This window comes from Vanessa atalanta, chromosome 6 (genome assembly GCF_905147765.1).
Source record: "Vanessa atalanta chromosome 6, ilVanAtal1.2, whole genome shotgun sequence".
Taxonomy (NCBI): domain Eukaryota; kingdom Metazoa; phylum Arthropoda; class Insecta; order Lepidoptera; family Nymphalidae; genus Vanessa; species Vanessa atalanta.
The window spans coordinates 7,161,494-7,180,593 of NC_061876.1; the positions used below are offsets into that span (position 1 = coordinate 7,161,494).

The 19,100-nt window shown below is 29.8% G+C and overlaps 1 protein-coding gene across 1 annotated transcript; it reads left to right on the forward strand.

Moving 5' to 3' along the window:
- Positions 1 to 1,564: 1,564 nt before the first annotated feature.
- LOC125064534 lies at positions 1,565 to 17,490 on the forward strand. Its single transcript, XM_047671632.1, has 4 exons — positions 1,565 to 1,945; positions 15,202 to 15,360; positions 15,599 to 15,700; positions 16,350 to 17,490. Exons 1-4 carry the CDS (start codon positions 1,790 to 1,792, stop codon positions 16,440 to 16,442), a joined length of 510 nt encoding a protein of 169 aa, XP_047527588.1. The 5' UTR covers positions 1,565 to 1,789; the 3' UTR covers positions 16,443 to 17,490.
- The last annotated feature ends 1,610 nt before the right edge of the window (positions 17,491 to 19,100 follow it).

Below are 19,100 nucleotides of genomic sequence, written 5' to 3' on the forward strand. Positions count from 1 at the left end.
AAACAAAGACAGTATCATTTCATAGAAATCCGATTTAAGTTATTCGTGTCTAAAAAAAGTTTATTAATAAAGTAATTCAGCAGTTTTTATAAAAAATACACTGCAATAGGACGTGATAAATATTGATGCAAGTGTAGTAACCTGTTACTGAAAATTGCTGATGTAATAATTTTGTCGTATAAGTTTTTAATAATATTTTAACGTTAAAAAACAATTGAATATCAGCAGTTGTCTATGTATATGTTTTGTAAAAAGTAGACTTTACATATATTGTAGACTGAGAGCCAGTGATCGGCAGACTTACGGTATAGTAACAAACTCCATATTACTGTCAGGTATAGTGCTTCACCTGCTGTTGGGGAAATGGAGGTTCACTATTTTCATCGAGGGTTCCTTTGAGCGTGCCAAGGAGTCGAAATGCATAAAAATAGACTTTCAAAACGTGATCGCAGCATTGCCGTTTTGATATCTTAAAATATATTAGAAAAAATTAATCGCAGACACTTATTCCGGTTCCTACTATATTTTTTATAATTTTAAAGGTACCTAAATTTGATTCAAATTTTCGATATTTCAGCAAAGCCTATATTTATATATAATATTTATACTATTATTATATACATATATTTACAAAAGCAGACACATATGTCGGTGCTAAGAAGCAGGCAGACCACATAATCGTTTCTTAGCTGTCCTAATGAAGGTGCCATTCTCCCAACAGCAGGTGAAGCACTATACCTGGAGTTGGCTACTATACCGTAATTCTGCCGATCACTGGCTCTTAGACTATTGCTTTTGTAATTATTTTGATAAAAAGACGGTTTACATTATTGCAATTAACAACAGATCCTTACATTTGCTAAAGATTTCATCAGGCGCTTTTTATGGTTTAATCTTTTTATTTCAGCCCTAAATGGATAAATATGAGGTAATAATAAGTACATTTGAATAAGATTTTCTTTTAAATGAACTTATAAATAACGTAACTTTTAAAGTACTTCAGCCGAATATTAGAAAAAACAAAAACGAGAACTATGAATTGTGCATTGGCTTGGTATCTGCTATTGTGCCTATAAATTACTAATCAATACTTATTTGCCATCGATCGAACTAATATGCAGTTAAAATAACTCATTAATTAAAATATTCGATTTGAAATATACATTTCAGTCCTTTTGTTTAAATGCTTAATGTTATTTAATAGTACGTGTAATGTAATTTGAATTGCTATTCGGATAATTTATTGCACAATTGAATGCTTGAAGGCAAGTAACATAGGGCACACCTCGGCCTTGGTATCGAGATGAAATACAATTTTCTTCGCATTCCTTGGAGTTCGGCGTTTAGCATGGACAGTTTATAATAATAACTTTGTCTTAATTGTTATTTCCTTTTTAAACAACTCAAGTTCCCATAACATGTTTTTGAATTTGAATAAACTAGTATCTATTGCATAAAAAACGTATATTTTCCGTATAATTTGGCCTACAAATGTACAAATAGCCGATATGTTTGTATATAACATTCCGTCACCGGGCGAATGGTACCGGGCAGCAGCTGCTGACGACGCGCGACGCCGCACATTGTAGCGCGACGAGCGACTCGAGGACGGTCGCCACCCATTCTCGTTCCCCGTCATTCTTCAGTTGCGCACCGCACGATCTGTACTACGCTCGCTACCGCCGGACAAAAATGTGTTACGCGTATTAGTGTGCTAAGGTTTCAAGTGACAGTGCTAGTGATTTCAAATCTTAACTTTTCGTTCGATCTACAAGAATTCACTTAGAGGATGATGGCTCCCGAGACAGTGGTGACTGTTGATCACAATAAACCAACACAGCAGCAGGCGCCACCGCAACAGCAGCAAGGCGGTGCGCTTGACTGGATTAAAATCAATGTTAATTATTTCAAAACACCACCCGGTATATTGAAAATTATTCAACTGGTGAGTATTTCAAGAGATATCTACTGTTAACTTTAATTATACACCTGCGGCTGCGGCGGTAACTAATTACGCTGAATTATCGAGTAGGCAAACGGGTGATCTTGTCACCTCCTTGTAAAAACTATAGTCTTTTAAAAACCTTGTAAGACTTGTACTATTTTACTATGATTTTAGTCACACATATTAATTTAAAGTTTAGGATTGAGACGACGAAACGAAAACGAGTAACGATACTACTTAATAGAGTGATCGGTTCCTCTAGTTATTTATTAAGGTCACTGTGTTTATGCTCAGTAAGCTATACTTATCCTATAGAGATAAAAAATCAATAAATTAACTTAAAATTTCAAAGATTGCGGAGGTGCAAGAATGAACCCACTTCATCATTGGTACTACGCATAACACACCTTATAGGGTAATCTTTATGTTAACGATGGCGACATCTTTGTTATTTAGTTTTACGCTAGCGTGGGTATATAAGCCTCATAGAGTGTTTAGATATAGACTAGGGAACTGAAAAGTATCAACGTATAAATAAATTAATTAAGACAATTTCACGTCTGTTACATTTTTAAGGATTTATTCATAGCCTGGTTTTGAACCTGTAACCCATTAAATAGTCACGTTAAGTTGTAGAAATTCGATAGAAAATGAAATATTGAGTTGAATAATGGATACTTGCGAAACTTGAAATGTTATAGTTCCAAAAATATAACATCCTAAATGATATGTGTCATACATTAAAATTTGTCCAATTAATTTTGAGATAAGCGCTTAAAAATAAACATAAAGGATATACAAAGTTATAAAACTTATTTTGCGTTCAAATCGACCTGCGGAATAAATTACTGCTAGCTGCTCATTTACATTAGTAATAAGTACCTACATAAGGTTACGTTCTTAAAACAGACCTTTTATTTTTTTTTAACGTAGCAAAGAATACCGACAAGAAGAGATTTCTAAGACGTATAAAGTTTGAATGTACTATACAGGTACACGAAGGTACGGTACTTAATGCTCAACAAATGTATTAAAACTCAACCGTTCATCACTTTGTTGTCAGACATGTCACGTATCTTATATTTTACTTGTCAGCTTGAAACGTACTGCACAAAACAATATTACACAACACAAACACATGTACAGAGTCATCGTCTCGTGATATGATCAATGGGTATATAAATTATATAGTTATATTCAAGTTAAATTATTCGGAATATTTTATAGCAACTATAAAGAAAACTTGTATTTCTTATATCGAATTAGGAACGAACGCCTACGCAACAAAATCCGTGCTGATATCATTCGGTGACTACAGTATCCTTGCAATTATTACGTAGGCATCTGTGCTCATTCTACGTATCCTATATATTGAATCATCTCTACATTTAGTTTTAACATACAAGTCGTCACGTCAACTTTTGAATCATAAATGATAAAAATCGAGTTGACCTTGAATGGATTTGTTAAAGATAACAAGTGTAAGATTATCGTATTTGTAAACAGTAAAGCCGTTTTTCAATTTGTATTTTTTTCTTTATTAGGCATTCATTATGTTTTATTGTAAATTTCAGTTGTTGCCTAAGGAAGGAAAAATGATTACAGACATATTATATATAAACAAAATATAAAATAATAATTTTTAATTAAAAATATTTAATTCAATATTTTTAAATTGTATAAAGTTTTTAAGTTAAAAAAGTCATTTGAGAAAGTTATGATTTCTTTTTAATCGGTGTTATTTATAATGTCTACGTTAGAGTAGGTACAGATAACACGAGAAACATAAAATATTTTACACTTATTGAATGTATTAATAGGAATTTGTCTAATACATTAGTATTTGGGTTAATCACCAAAATGATTATCTCACATACGTAGGGCATTATGTGGGCACAAAAATTAAGCACGATCTATTAATGTTTATTTGGTAATGGACTTTCTTACATCATCTGAAACATTCCATTACATTAGTTATTAGTAATTACTACATTTACTTATGCTCATTTACATAAAAACAATGACAACGTGATCTTCCTTTATTCTATGTAAAAAAAACTTATGACGTAAAGTAGAAAAAAGTAACAGGCTTAAAAGGCATATGTGTCCTCTTCCTTTTTCAGGAGAATGTTTGAGGCTTACTCCACCACGCTACTCCAACAGTGAAATATGTGACAGTTTCTCAATCACCATGTGTAGATTTCTTCACGTGTTTTCTTTCACCACTGAGCACGTGATAAATTATAAATAAGAATTACCCTACCCATATCAGTGGTGCTTGCCCCGGGTTTGAACTGGGAACGATGATTCCCATGATTTATTATGGAAGCAGGAGAGAGGTCATAATTAAAAGCAAAAAAAAGAGGACAAATATTAATTATATTATTCATTTAAAAAATATAATAACGATATACTGAAATAGGACTAGGCTTGCCTCAGTTTAACTATATTATATTCTAACTAAACTAGATATAAGAGAAAATGTCAAGAAACATTTGAAGATTTTTTCAGATAAAGAATAAGTAGGTACTCTAGGTAGCCCTTCTCATAAATATTAGGCGGTCGGTCTGTCGGTTGGTTGTATTATTTAAGTGACCTATGGTCAATGGTCATAGTTAACTCTCTAATTAGCCTTATGTCATCATAATTGTCGGAAATCATTGACCTCACTGACATTACCTTATTCACATACTCGCATGCTCGCCCACGTAGGACCTGCAATTTAAAAAACAAGACGTCATTGTTCACAATATATTTTAATATTACAAATTACTCTTAGTTTGGTTTTTAGATGAAAAAATTTACACAGAATTTTTGAAAATCTATGTAATTATAATATAGAAATTTTGAGTTTTTTTTTATCAATCTTAAGTTAGTTTTGGTTTTATTTATTTATCTTTAGTTATTCGTGTACAAAATAAATATAAAAAAAGGGTACGTTACAATGATGACTAACATTGGGGTTCAAGAATTTTGATTACATCGGTAGGTACTATTAAAGCGAAGTCCTTGAGCTGTCGCATGTACGTAGAGTCAAATAGCATTATCGGTCGATGGTAGTTAAGGCGAGCATTGCCCTAAAATGAGTTTCGTGTTCGGTATTATACATTTAACGCTTTAGAGAAATATAAAAATCCAGTAATAGTTACAAATTTAAGCTATAAATCATTAGTAGTTTTATTTATTTATTTAGTTATACCTATACGAATATGTTTTTAAAGATTTTCCGCGATAAATTACAAAGAAAAAAGGAATCAATGAATATTAAAAGAAGCCATTTCACATATATCCACGCCTTAAAGTGAGATTAAAATACATAAAAAATATGTTCACATTTTCACCGTGGAACTTAACAGCACTTGTCAAGGATACGACTGAATAAGTAAAATAAAATAACCATCTATAAAGTGGGTTAGTTATTTTTTTCGACTTCGGTATACAATTATCACTGATTATAAAATATGAAGAACTGCGTCGCATGCTACTTCAACGTTGAAATTAAACTGAAGAAATCATACAAATGTGACACTCGGTAGGCAAAATTAAAATGGTTCCATTTAGTGATAATTTTAAAAATAATTTCATACTGAATTGTTAATAATAAAGTATAATTTCTTTAATTAAATTTTGAAATACATAAATAATACATATATAATAAAATCTTAATCACAATTTCTATTAAAAGCTTCAAGCCTATTTAAATATATATTTTATTTTGTTTTGATTGTCATGAAAAGCATCTTCAAATCATATAAATTCTTATCGATATTTATATATACCTAGTGATGTTTACATCAAAACCAGTAATTTATTTATAGAGGTGCACTGTTGTTGATAATATTTGTATTTTACCTCAAGTTGAAATAAATACTTTTTTTTTTGCGGTTAAAATCAAATGTTCTCATGGCTTGCAATGGCTACGATTGTGTGAGTTGAAGCATAACGAATATTTTGATAAAATCTTTACATTCGTGGCACTTTAGGTAAAAACGTTAAATACAAGTTTTAATTGTATGCTTCTCGAATCCGTCTCATACTTGAATTTTGTCTGCCAAGAAATTCAATCCAAGTATTAAATATATTTATGTTTCCTTTTTTATATTATGGTTATTAGTTTTTAAAATTCTAATTGGTTATCGTAGAATTGAAATTTCGCAGTTGTAGCTTTTATATGAGAGCGGCATTGGGTGAAAGCTGATGTCGAAATGAAAGTAGTTCTGGCGTTTACACATAGGTCCGTCGACAGCCGGTGCTGCCTCGTCCAAGTCTGCGGCGCAGCCGGTGTGACAACCTGTTGTTTTCTCATCATTTCACTCATTTGATATCTACATACATAAATGTACATAATCAAGTTTACAAATGAAAGGCGAAATAAAAGTAGATAACTAACCGATCATTACTATCAGTTCTGCGTTCAAAAAAGTATTTCGTTATGAGTTGTATTTATCCAGAATGAAGTTGGATATGAGATAGTATTGTTTTACAAAATTACAAAACTTAACTGTGTTGTAACTCAAGAAACCGCAGTATGTACACCTATTGTGTTGCGTATTTGCGAAAGAGTTAAAGAGACGAGAATATACGTAACGATTAAACAAAGAGGACATATTATTTAAGCTACTTTAGATAAAAGTGAAATTTTACACGAAAATTTATGAGATCCTTAAGTTTTTTTATGCTCTTGACACAATTCACACACAAAAATGATATTATTTACAAATGCTTAAAATATAGATTAGGTGCTATAAAACTGCACCACTCATATTACTTGTATGTTTTTTTTAAATATTTATCCAGTAACCTTAATACTTAATTCCATTGCGGTTTGCAACGTGATCGAATTTCTAACAATTGATATCATTAATAGTCTCTCAGAACATAAGTGTCATTAGTCGTCGTAATCAGACGTACATAGGTATTTAATTTTATTGTAATTATGTATAATTACATACCTTTCATTTGAGGCTTGTCTTATAAATTATAAACAAAATACGAATGTCTCTTGTCATTTCTCGATTATGTGTAAAATCCTTCTTGTTATTTCAATAGGACAAATTCCATACATAATCGTATCATTAACACAATATAAACAGGTTTCATGCTAATCAACGACGAGTTTTTATTATTAATTAATCATTTATTATCTAAAAAACGGTTGTCAACGTTTATTGATGAGTGCAATGTAATGTACATTCATTGTTTTTTAGTAAAATTAATCTTTAAGATCTATATAAATAAAGGGCAACGCTCCGGTTATCTAAGAATCCACTTTGATTGTAATTGATAGGCTCTGTCTCTCTGGAATCTACAGGTTCTTTGAATCGACACGTTCAATATAATAAGCCCAAAGAATTACCAATGAAATTACACAGATCACAGATTCTCAAACAAAAATAACAATGGTCCGTGGATAAGAATCATCGGTGTATATGCCAACATTATGTCACGCCTTTTTATTAGCTTTTACTACCGTTTATATTTACTCGCTGCTACAGTAACAGTAGGTATGTTATTTTTGGTAGACGCACACTTCTTATTCTCTTAGAAAACGGGTCATGGTAGTCGACGTCGGAAAAGTGAACCTATTTATCAATTTGATAATTGTATTAAAAAGCTTATTAGCTTATAGAGATCGCTCTTTTAGCGATAAGACCGCCTTTTGTACAGTGTTTTCTATTTTGTTGTGTTGCTTCTTGTATTTTTTTGTTTCGGTGTACAATAAAGTATATTTATCTTATCTTATCTTATCTTATTATTTTCCTTTTATCGTTTTGATTCATTTTAAAAAGACTCGAATTTATTTTGGTTCCAAAAATCTTATATTTGTATTTATAATAACATTTTAATTAAAGGAATCATCTAGAGAAACTGTCACAGCGACCATGTCAACTTTGCCCTTTTAATTCTTAACATCATTCACTTTATTAGAGCACTTATCCACTTTAATAAGGCAAAGAATTTCGTAAGTACACTATACCGTTTATTTGAAAAGGTTGAAGGATGTCTACTCTAGTGAACCATTAAGTTAGAAAATTTAACCATCTCGATATTGCGTTAGTGATAAAAATATACTTTACGTGAATCATTTTTATAATAAGACAGTTCTTAACTCCAGTGTTATCGGATCGAAATTATAGATAAGCATTATTTATCTGCCGTGGACAGGGATGATAAAAATGATTCGAGGATTTTTTGACATCTGTCGTCGTATCACCTGATATTTGAGCATTAGCTGTGAGTAGTGAAGAATCGCTAAAGAATGTATAAAACAGCAAGCAATCCGGTATAAACAACATTATTTAACATTCAACTGTGGTCTAAATAACCTTTATATTTATGTCTTAGCGATATTTCATTTCAATAACGTAAAGAAACTAAAAATATTTTTTATAACAATGTGTTCCACACACGCGATACTTTAGTACAATCTAGAGCGAGTTATTAGTCAACATTTACGCTACAAACGAAAACATTACACACCCTGTACTTTTAAATAGATGTTTTTGTACAAAGATATCAATTATTTTAGTATTCGTTTCGGCAATTCAATCATTAAAAATGATTTAATAATAAGCTATTCCTCAATCGAAGTGTTTATAAAAGGATATGTTTTTAAAGTATTCTATTTGTATTTTTTAGCCGTATATTTTTTTTTTAGATATATACTAAATATCTAACACTTATACGTAAAAAAGGCAGATAAGCCTAATTGTTTTGTATACTCCGATTGTAAAAAAGTAGCTAATGTAACTCGTTTTCTGCTATACAACAAATTATAATAGTTTAAGCGACTTTGTTAAGAAATAGTGGGTAATATAATGAATCATAAGGCGCATAACTTTATATTTTTTATCTTTTGTGACGATAACGGAAAGCAAGCGACGTATACTTATCGCGGCGAAGCTATCTTTTACAAAATTACAAATAATTAAAAACAAATGAATAGAAAGGAAGTAAGGAGAATGTAGGCGGGTATCGTATGCGCGCAGTCGGCGGAATAGTGGTCGTTTTTGGCCTAACATAACAAGTGTGGTGTTCACATTAAATAATGCAGTTTCGAGATTGTATTGCGTCATTCCCGCATGCGTGCGCCTCAAACAGTCATAAATTGCCAGTTTAACTCCAATTCTCGGTTATATATATATGGATATAATGATTCAGTTATTTCTTCACGCCAATTCAGTTAGCGTTTGAGGTAACTAGTTCTACTTTCCTAGAGTTGGTGCATACTGAATGGGGAGCTAGTGCGGAAGAAGTAAGGTGTGTGGTAACGGGAAGTGCATAGTGATGGCGCGTTGCGGTCGTTGACATGAAATCCCTATTTACCAACGCAACGCTGTAACCGTTTCTGTATCTATTACCAACTAAAAGTGTGTTTCGGAGTTGTCTGAAATACGGCGAAAGTTTGCTATTTTATTAGCTTAATGTTTATGTACAATAAATATCTTTATCTCTACGATTTTATCTTCTGACCGATAAGTTAAATAGTACAAAACCAAAAATATAAATATAACAAAAAGAAATCTTTAAAAAAATTAAAAAGTAATTGTATTACCAACATTAGATTAATTTAATTATATTTAACGTCTGTTTTAAACAATGATTATTTAATATTTCAATGATCAATGTAATAAGCTATAGTTCACCGACGCATAGTTATATTTTTATCAGACAAGCTACGGACGGAAATATGGTTGTTGAACAATCGATGTTTTTTCGGGTGCGTCGGTAAACGTACCCACTGACCCCAATGTTACCTCACATATTTTCACTTAACGCGTTGGTAACGTTCGCGTCGTTTCTAATAATTGCATTGTAATAAAAATGTTCACAGTTAGCTCTTATGAAGATAAAAGAAAATATAAAGTTTAGTTATTAATATATAATAATATTATGAAGCGGGATAGTTACTATATTCTAATTAAATCAAGACTTTACTTAGAAATATATACGTATTTTATGAAGTAATAGTTATAGAACTATCTTGGTAGTTGCTAATAGTTAATAGTAACCGGATTATTAACGCGGTTAAAACATTGGCCGCTTGTATGATATAATAAGCATTTATAAAATACATTATTATTTTAACATTTAATCTACCTAATTATTTTGATATTTATTCGTTTTGCATAATTAAATTTAAGGTTCTGAAACTCAGTATATGTTTACTTTCAACTGTATTCGTACTGTGTAATGAGCCTTATCTAATAATGTCTTAAAGGCACAGTTATAAATATCTGTGGAATTTTATTGTAGAATAGAATAACTTGTCTTTATTATATGTCTGTATTCACTTGGATTTGTAGTCTAAAACTTCGTCAAAAACGTGCTTTAAGTTTACCTCAAATAGGTACTCGTGTTTACACAATGACGATTGGTAATTCTATTGTAGATCTGTATTATTGTGAATATACATAATGTTATTGCAAACATATTGTGACGCCACTGTACAAGTATTTTTATTTAATTAAGAACGTGTCCAAGGGAATCTTGAGCTCAAAGATTATAAATAGAACGAACAGCTCTTTTTTTGTATAGTGTACAAAAAGACACAGTTTTAATAGCGTTATATTTTAACGCCGTTAGCTATTATTGCAGAGTTGAGTATTTATGTTAGGGATGTTAAATGAGGATGCCCTTATAGTTTCGATTCAAAAATGATTTCTCAAAATACTGTAGGTAGTATTATCATGTTAGATTGGCTTAAAATTTTGCTTCGGATTGGGTAAAGTAAAAATATAAAACGTTTTATTTTGTTGGAATTTAAAACTAAATTATTGATTGTAAACCAGTTGTGTATAATTGAGAATGTATTATTCCTACAATTAAGGTATTATCACTAAGATATGTGTATAATGTTAATACAGATTACAGAGTCATAATTAGCTTGTTTTCTGTTAATTTTAAAAATGAATTATCGTTACCAAATAATATGACAATATCAGAAATACATTCGATATAAAAGAAAGATGTCTTTTATCAATATCAAAAAAAGAAAACGACATGTAATTTGTCATTGTAGAACACCTTCCACAAAGATAAATCATAAGATAAAGAAAGAATAATTGCATTCTTAGAAGAAACTCACATAACTTTATTGAATTAATGAAATTTTGTGAAATTATTATTATTGGACTTAATTATGAACCTTACTACAAGTTTATCAAGTATATCTTATTACAAGTTTGACATCATAATGTTTTAGCTAATATAATAGCGTTATGTCTTTTACAGAATCGAAGGTTTTAGATAAATCACAGAATACGTGTCATGTTATGATTTCTCCCATGCTCGTATATTTAATTGTTTCTCCATTAGACTATGATTGTGAATTACATTTGTGTGAGCGACTACGAATAGTCTACCAAGCTATAATTAAGATAGAAGAATCTAGTAGACAACTTTTATAGTTAATTCTACGAGTATAAAAAAACATATTTTATTATAAACAAGCAATTTCTCATTACAAGTAGTTTTTAAATAGAAACATTACTGTGATAGTGACATTTGCTGCGATGTTAGTGCAACGACTTATATAAATGTGACAAGGAAATGTGTGATTGACATTTCTTTCACTGTGTGTCACTGGCCTTTTTGTAGTTTTGTTATCTCGTAACGTAGCTTTTTATATTAATAATAGAAATATATTTAAAGTAAACAATAACAGGATATCCTGTTTATTTAAAGTTGATCATTATAATTACTCGCCTTTTGATTTAAATTTAGAAACGTTCAAAGAAAACAGATTGTTTTTATAAATTAATGATTCGACGTTTTGTCATTATGAATTTTATTAATATTTCGTAGGGTTTAAGTCATTTGATAAATATTAGGCTTTTTACTTTAGGCAAATAAATATATATCATTCATGTATTATTGTCATACGGTTAGTTAAACTTACGAACTGGTAGATAGAGTAAGTATTTATGTTTCAAGCAGATAACTGATATATTAGTAAGCGTTCCAATGTATGCTTATGTAGTTTGCCTGAAGGTTGCGTCGTTTAGCGATTACTTTGTATCGTAAAATGTTTAGGCAATCAAAGACACCTTTAAAGATTTCAAGTTGTATGTCCATCCAAAAAGAATAACAAAATAATCTAATTGAAGTTTCTAAACTCAATATAGTTTAGAAACTTTAATATTTTTTTTTATAGATAGAAGATTTTTATTTAAAGATACTTTTTTATATATCTTTATTTATCGGACACATAAAGTATTCACAATCAACAATATAGTTTTAACAAAATTGATTATTATTTGAAATTGAATATGTTTGTTTTCAAATATAAAAGTCATATCTTTGATATGTGTTAGAAATCTATATTCGATTTGGCCTTGTTATCAAACTTTCAATTCAAGACCCTGATTTCTGATTCTAACTTTAATATAAATCATTTTTATTATTCTAATTTACAATATATTGCCTCAATAACAGCAAACAGTTATAAAAACTTTGTCAATTTTCAAAGCAAAAAAGTTTTTATAAATTTCGCATTCCCCATTTTATTATACTATATTTTTAATATGTAAGAATCATTTCTTAGTACTTGGCTATTTAGCTCGCCCGATAGGCGGCCATTTCTAATTCTATTTATATCGGGGTCAATTTTTTATTTTATAACATTCCTAATATTTGGTTCTGCGTTACATATATTTTATTATATTCCTTAGATTTATTGAAGTAAACGAGAATATCCATATATTTTTGTTATATATATTGTTATTTTAAATCTATCTATATATGTTTCTAGTTTTGTTTTTGTTGATTAATATATTTTTATTTATAAATTTTTAAGGGGAGCCATTTTTGATTACAACTCAAAAGCTTTGGTTATCTTAGACGTCGATTTAACCTAACTCAAGATTAAAATTCAATACATGTTGTAAAGAAATTGAGCAAAGAATTAAAATTAAGTGCCGTCCGTCACACACTCTCACTAGAAAGACTCAATACATGTAGGTTTAAGTTTTAAAAATGTGCAAAGAATAATAATTAATAGTTTTAATAATATCATGTGCTAAACATTACATAAATAGAAAAATTTAGTTTATTAAAAATTCAATTTAAACCATACATACATATATAATCACGTGATCTACGTAAAGTTTAAATATTATTTGATAGAGTTCTCTTAAGATGTTCTTTTACCCTTTCAAACAAAGACAAGCCCGTTATTTATACATAAGATTTTCGTAAAAAACATATATTAAAGGATAAAATAATAAAATAACACTTCAGTTTAGTTTAGTCAATACGCTATAGATGCAAATATTGGAATAAGTTATCGTATTGTGTGTCTTTTAGTTCAACTACTGGATTCGGAAATCCGGCTACGTTTTGTTATTTAGAGCGAAACTTGGTCGTGTAAAAGCGTTGATGCTCAGTGGTCCCATTGATAGAAGTCGAATGGCGGTCGTGGCCCATACGTATGCATGGCGGCATAGGTACGCCACTTTCACCAACCGACGGCACGTCACACGTGACATCGATTTTTGTTCCCATTTAATTTTAGCATCATTGAAAGTTTCAACTCTCGGGTATATTTACAATTTTATATTAGGTACAGCTGTATAACTGATCAAGACAATTAATCGATTTAAGTATAAAAAAAAATATATTATTTTCTTTAAGTATACGAAATATTCGCAGCAATATAACAAAGCTTAATACATAGATAATAATTATAAGCTTAATTCAAATGTATATTAATATAATTTAAATTTTAAAATATGTTTGAATGAACACGAGGTGAAGGGCGTGCACTAAGATGTACTCATGTTAACTTCGGATAAATTGATTGGCATCAGTATAGGACTGATTGATTAATGATATTTTTCTATGTGTCTCGTTATATATTTTATGGGGATTTTATACATACTCGTAAATTGGGGACCGGAGCTAATTATATAATTATGAGTTCAATCGGATATGATTAAGGTTAACTTTTATCGTAAAATTACTTATGGTTATTGCAAATGGAATCTTTGTCTGAATTGAATAGATTTAGGTGATATTATTTAGTATCGATTGTTAGGAATTTCTTCAAACAACACCTGTTTATGAGTATTGCGACAACTACATCGTACCGGTGGCGTCGGCGGCGCGGTGGAGCGGGCGCGGGTACGGTTTGTATGAAACCGGTTTATGTGCGAGGCGGGAGGAGGCTTTAACGGACACCGTTGCCCTAGTGGTACTAACATATTACCGCTAGTTATTTCTGTTAAACACCTATTATAGAAAATGTACTGTAATAACTAGACCATGTTAGGTTTCCAAAGAATTATATTTATTGTTTCTTTTACGAGAAATAATAATCGAGAGCTAGAAATTTAATAGTTTAATCAATATTAAGATAGTTTAAAGAACTCGGCTTAAAAATTAACGACTCCAATTTTATGAGAGTGAAATAAAATTATTTATCTGTTAAATTTATAAGAGGTAAATAGGTTGTATATATCGAGTAAAATATATCGCAATTGTAAGGTTAGAAGTCAAGGGTGAAACAGAATAAATTATGAAACACATGTTTTAAAGATATAATTGTAAGAAGCGAGATAGTAAAAATAGCAGTAATTGTTTCGCAGACGATTGTTATAATTTGCGTACTCTATTTGCAACTCTAGCAAACAACAATAGGTAGTACCTGCATGACGTGTTTTAAATCAAGCATTTCCGATTACTTAGCAAACTAGTTTATTTAAAGTCGCTTATTAATACAGAATATGTCAAATATTAAACGCAATTAATGCAAAATTCGTGGAAGATATTGCAATTTATTTAATTAAACGTAACGAAGTGCGTGACACACTTAATTAGCGGGCAATTGAGTCCCATATCACATATTTTTTTTTAGTGATGTCGTTCTGAGTAATTGAAATAGAATATAAAAAATTAAAGTCTTGTATAGGTAGAACGATATAATCAATAACAACTTTGTCTAGACTATTGGCGTCTAGACAGCCATGATGTCAAGTTAAACAAATATATTTAAAAAATAATTAAAAGCTCACTCTATGGGAATTAAAACAAGGATTAGGTAGCTACGTAATAAAATCGTTGATAAAGTAATTTAACTATTATTAATAATTGAAAATTAGAATTAAACCTTTATAAATGAAAACTACATAGCTTAAAAAAAATTCAAACGGTATTAATTGCTAAGTTATTTACAATGAAGTAGTACTTGACAAGTCATTAAAATTTTACTGTAGAAATCGATTCAGGTTTAATATCTTCTATCTCTTTCATTTCAGGTGTTAGGTATTTTGTGTATGTCGTTGGGCACTCCATGGGCATCCGCGTGGTATGTTTTCGTGGCTGTCACCGCTTTCATCACTACTCTCATGTGGAGCTTCGTCTATCTGCTCAGCATTCGAGAGGCTCTTAAGATCCCCATCAATTGGGTACTATCAGTAAGTGTCTTAATGTTGATCAGATAAATATGACAACATAGATCTGCATTTATACTCTATTTTAAATTTAAAACTAAATTTTCCTTTAAACAAAAATAAACATAAAACATAACAAAAATATTAATTTTTCGCTATACATTAGAAGAACACAGTGTTTTTAACTGAAACATTCCTTACTGATTTAATACAAAATAATATATTTAAATACATTCGCTAATTAGATTTATTTATTTTCTAGGAACTCATCAGCACAAGTCTGGAGACGTTATTCTACCTCATAGCCTTCATAGTTATGTTTACATCAGTCTACGGCAACTATGGACGCAACGTAGCTGCTGCTGTAAGTCGGATATAGATTTTAAAATAATTATTAATCATAAAAAAGGGGTACACGACAATAACTCTTTTATTCGTAAAATCGATAGACGAATCGATGTGTAGAAGAGAGATGTAAGATAAAATAGACATTCAGTCTTCATATTTTAGTAACACATTTTAAAACTGGGGAATAGTCGGTTTTTTTATTTTAGTTAAAGAAATAATGGGAACGGTGTCTGACACTGATAGTCTATTGGGTTATTGTCTAAAATAAGAAACTATAAAAAATACGCAGTCGGCCGGTCTAAATCTGTCATGTATTTGTAAATGATCGTTATATTAAATAAAATTTATGTTATGTAGAAAGTGTTCCATAATGAAATCCCTATAAAAAGTATATATATATTTATTTTTAGAATAAGTTAAACAGTCGTCCTAACACTTTTGACGAGTGAAATATTATAAAAACATTTGTATTTTCTTTCTATTTTCAATAATGTTATATGATAATTAAATCAAATAATTTTGTTTATTCAAAAAGAAATAATAATTAATGTAAGATTAAGTTTTGAGAATTTAATATTTAGATTAAACTAAAAGATTTTTTTGTATAATATTTATTATTTTTTTGTATATTTATTAATTAATTTAGAAAAAATCGTAATTTTCAGGTTTTTGGTATTTTCAACATGCTGGCGTATGGTGCCAGTTCGTACTACTTGTATCAAGAGCATAGAAGCAGTGCAACCGCTGCTGCAGCGTGAAAAGTCACTCCTGCACCGGTGCAACAGAAGAACAATACTTGTTGTTAATTTTATTTCACAGAAATCTTTATAGTCTATTGTACAGTCGTTTAACAAGCCTTATTTGACGATTTTTGATAAAAGAAAATATATCGTATTTATCTAATTAATTATTGATGAAATTATTTACGTGTATTGAATTAAAAAGCTTAGATATTTTTATATAATATAAATTATTACGAAATCAAAAGGCCATAGATAATTTGAGAACGAACTTCTATACTAAAGTAACCATAAATTATGATAAAGTGTGACTGTGGTTTTGATTCATATTACATGGGATATGTTTGAGGTCAAATATTTCTTTTACATTTATTATATGCTAAGATTTCTCAAATATCACTTGTAAGTATTACTTAGTAATTATATTCGGTTTACACTGACGTTTCAATATACGGGCACTTTGCACATTTTATTATTCAGTATGATCGTTATGATTCCCTTTACAACTAGTCGCATTTATAGAATGAACTCGAGTGACTTAAAATCTAAAATTAATAAATTTATAGTTTACAATATAATTTACATATATATGTTATATACATATTATGTCGGACTCGAAAATTGATATCTTTGTTTTATTTACTTAACTTTACAAGTATTCATTTTATAATTGCTGTAAACAGTACCTACTTTTGTATAACTACAGTCAGCAACGAACATAAAAACAGATATAATTACAATTAACATTGAAGGTTGTGAAATAATTATCTTCAAATTCTCGATATAAATTCGTTCGCAAGTCGTGTCGTGTCAATAGAGCAGCATTATATAAATAATCTGTTTACGGTGCAAATTAGAATATACCATAGTATTACATGTATACCTAATATTATTTTTATATTCTGTACTATAATGTTGATTAAACATATGTGTCAATTGTTGTTAAGTTATGAAATATAAGATTTCATACCTAAGTACCTAATATTAGAATGTGAGGGTTATTATTTACACACTAGCTTAATTTAACTAATATGTAATGAGTTAATAAAACACGTGTTAACATATATTTTTTTCGTTTTATTTATGAAACAATTCGCTGAAAAGTTCATTGCTTATTACAAAGAGTAGTATTAGTAAATTATTTGACTAAGGTCTAGATGCGTCATCGTCTAAAATCAACGCCATATTTATACTGCCATAAACATATAATCTTCTAGGAGGAATGAAATTAATCCTATTGTTGTAATTTTATATTTATTTTCATTTTTATTGGTCTGGTCTGACGTCATAAGTGATTGTGTAGTAGTCTTATTAACTTCGAATTAATATAACACTTCAATTCGGTTACAGTGTTAGTTTTATGTTAATCAGTTCACATGACACAATCTCTATAATTTTCAAGTAATCGGCACTGATTTGCCTTCGCAAAAGAACATATAACAATCAGTTACACTAGGTATTTTTTATTCACTTTGTAAGTAATAGGCAAAATAGTCCTGCAAAATAATTAATATCAGATCTCTTCGGGACGACTTCGGGAAATAAAAATTAGTATGAGAAAATACCGTCATCAGACCTATAATTATAATAATACTTGAGTTTTACCTTATCGTATTACTCTATAAAACAAATGGTATTATTTAAATGTAAAACAATAGTCAAAAGGTCTTGAAAATAAAAATATCCACGATTCATATTGTATGAACTTTTCTAAAATAACAACGAAAATACAATTATCAACGTTACTGCTCTAATTGGACTCTAATATCATGGGATGAGAATGATAGTTTATTGATGTTATATAATAGCTTCATTGACTATATAATTTGTTTTTGTGTATTTGTCAGAGAAATAAACCTGTGCATGTGCAGCGGAGAATGGCTATCGGTACAAGCTGCGCAAATATTCGTCTCCATTTTAAGATTATATCTTTGTGCTCTTTGTAATTGAAACATTTTGTCTTTGGTGTATAAAATAATATTATAAAAGATATAACTCCTTGTTTCATTTGTAAACAGTAGGGCTCGTTCATTTTCCTACAGGGAAACGAAATGCCGATTAACCGGACAATGCCACTAGGTTTTAGACTAAATAATTTTGAAGTTTCGTTATCAATGTATGCATAAAATCACTTAAAAAACACAGTAATTTGGTAAGCTTATAAAAATAGAATAAAATTTAAAAATTAAATAATTGTACACTTCTTCTAGAGTTATTTGGTCCATACATGCCGTTTATATTGCGTGCCTTGGTGTGTTGATTCCACAAAGGAACTCGTATTCAAAAACAACACGCCATCACAGAAAAATAATAAATCAAAGAAAAGTCGGTCGCTCAGAAAACAAATTAAAAAGTGTTTTTTTTTTTTAAATAAGTGTCACAGCTATATTAGAAAATTAATTTGAATTTGGAATTCGGTGTTAGAATGTAAGATCGTTCGATCGTTTTTTATACCAGCCAGTATTAAACATTTGCAATTACAAAGGTAAAGACATGATATAAAATGCTATAGACATTGAATTTATCTATGATCTTAAATGTTCCGTAGCATATGAATCCTCTAACATTCACTCCTGGGCTATATGATAGACCTTCTGTCAATGCAAAACAAGTTACAAAAATGTTGAAAATCCTACTTTTACGAATATTTTTGCTTGTGCATTTTGTTTTATATTT

Coding starts and splice junctions, on each gene's coding strand:
- LOC125064534 (XM_047671632.1), top strand. CDS start 1,790: ATGATGGCTCCCGAGACAGTGGTGACTGTTGATCACAATAAACCAACA. Junction 15,361..15,598: donor CCATCAATTGGGTACTATCA/GTAAGTGTCTTA, acceptor TTTATTTTCTAG/GAACTCATCAGCACAAGTCT. Junction 15,701..16,349: donor GACGCAACGTAGCTGCTGCT/GTAAGTCGGATA, acceptor CGTAATTTTCAG/GTTTTTGGTATTTTCAACAT.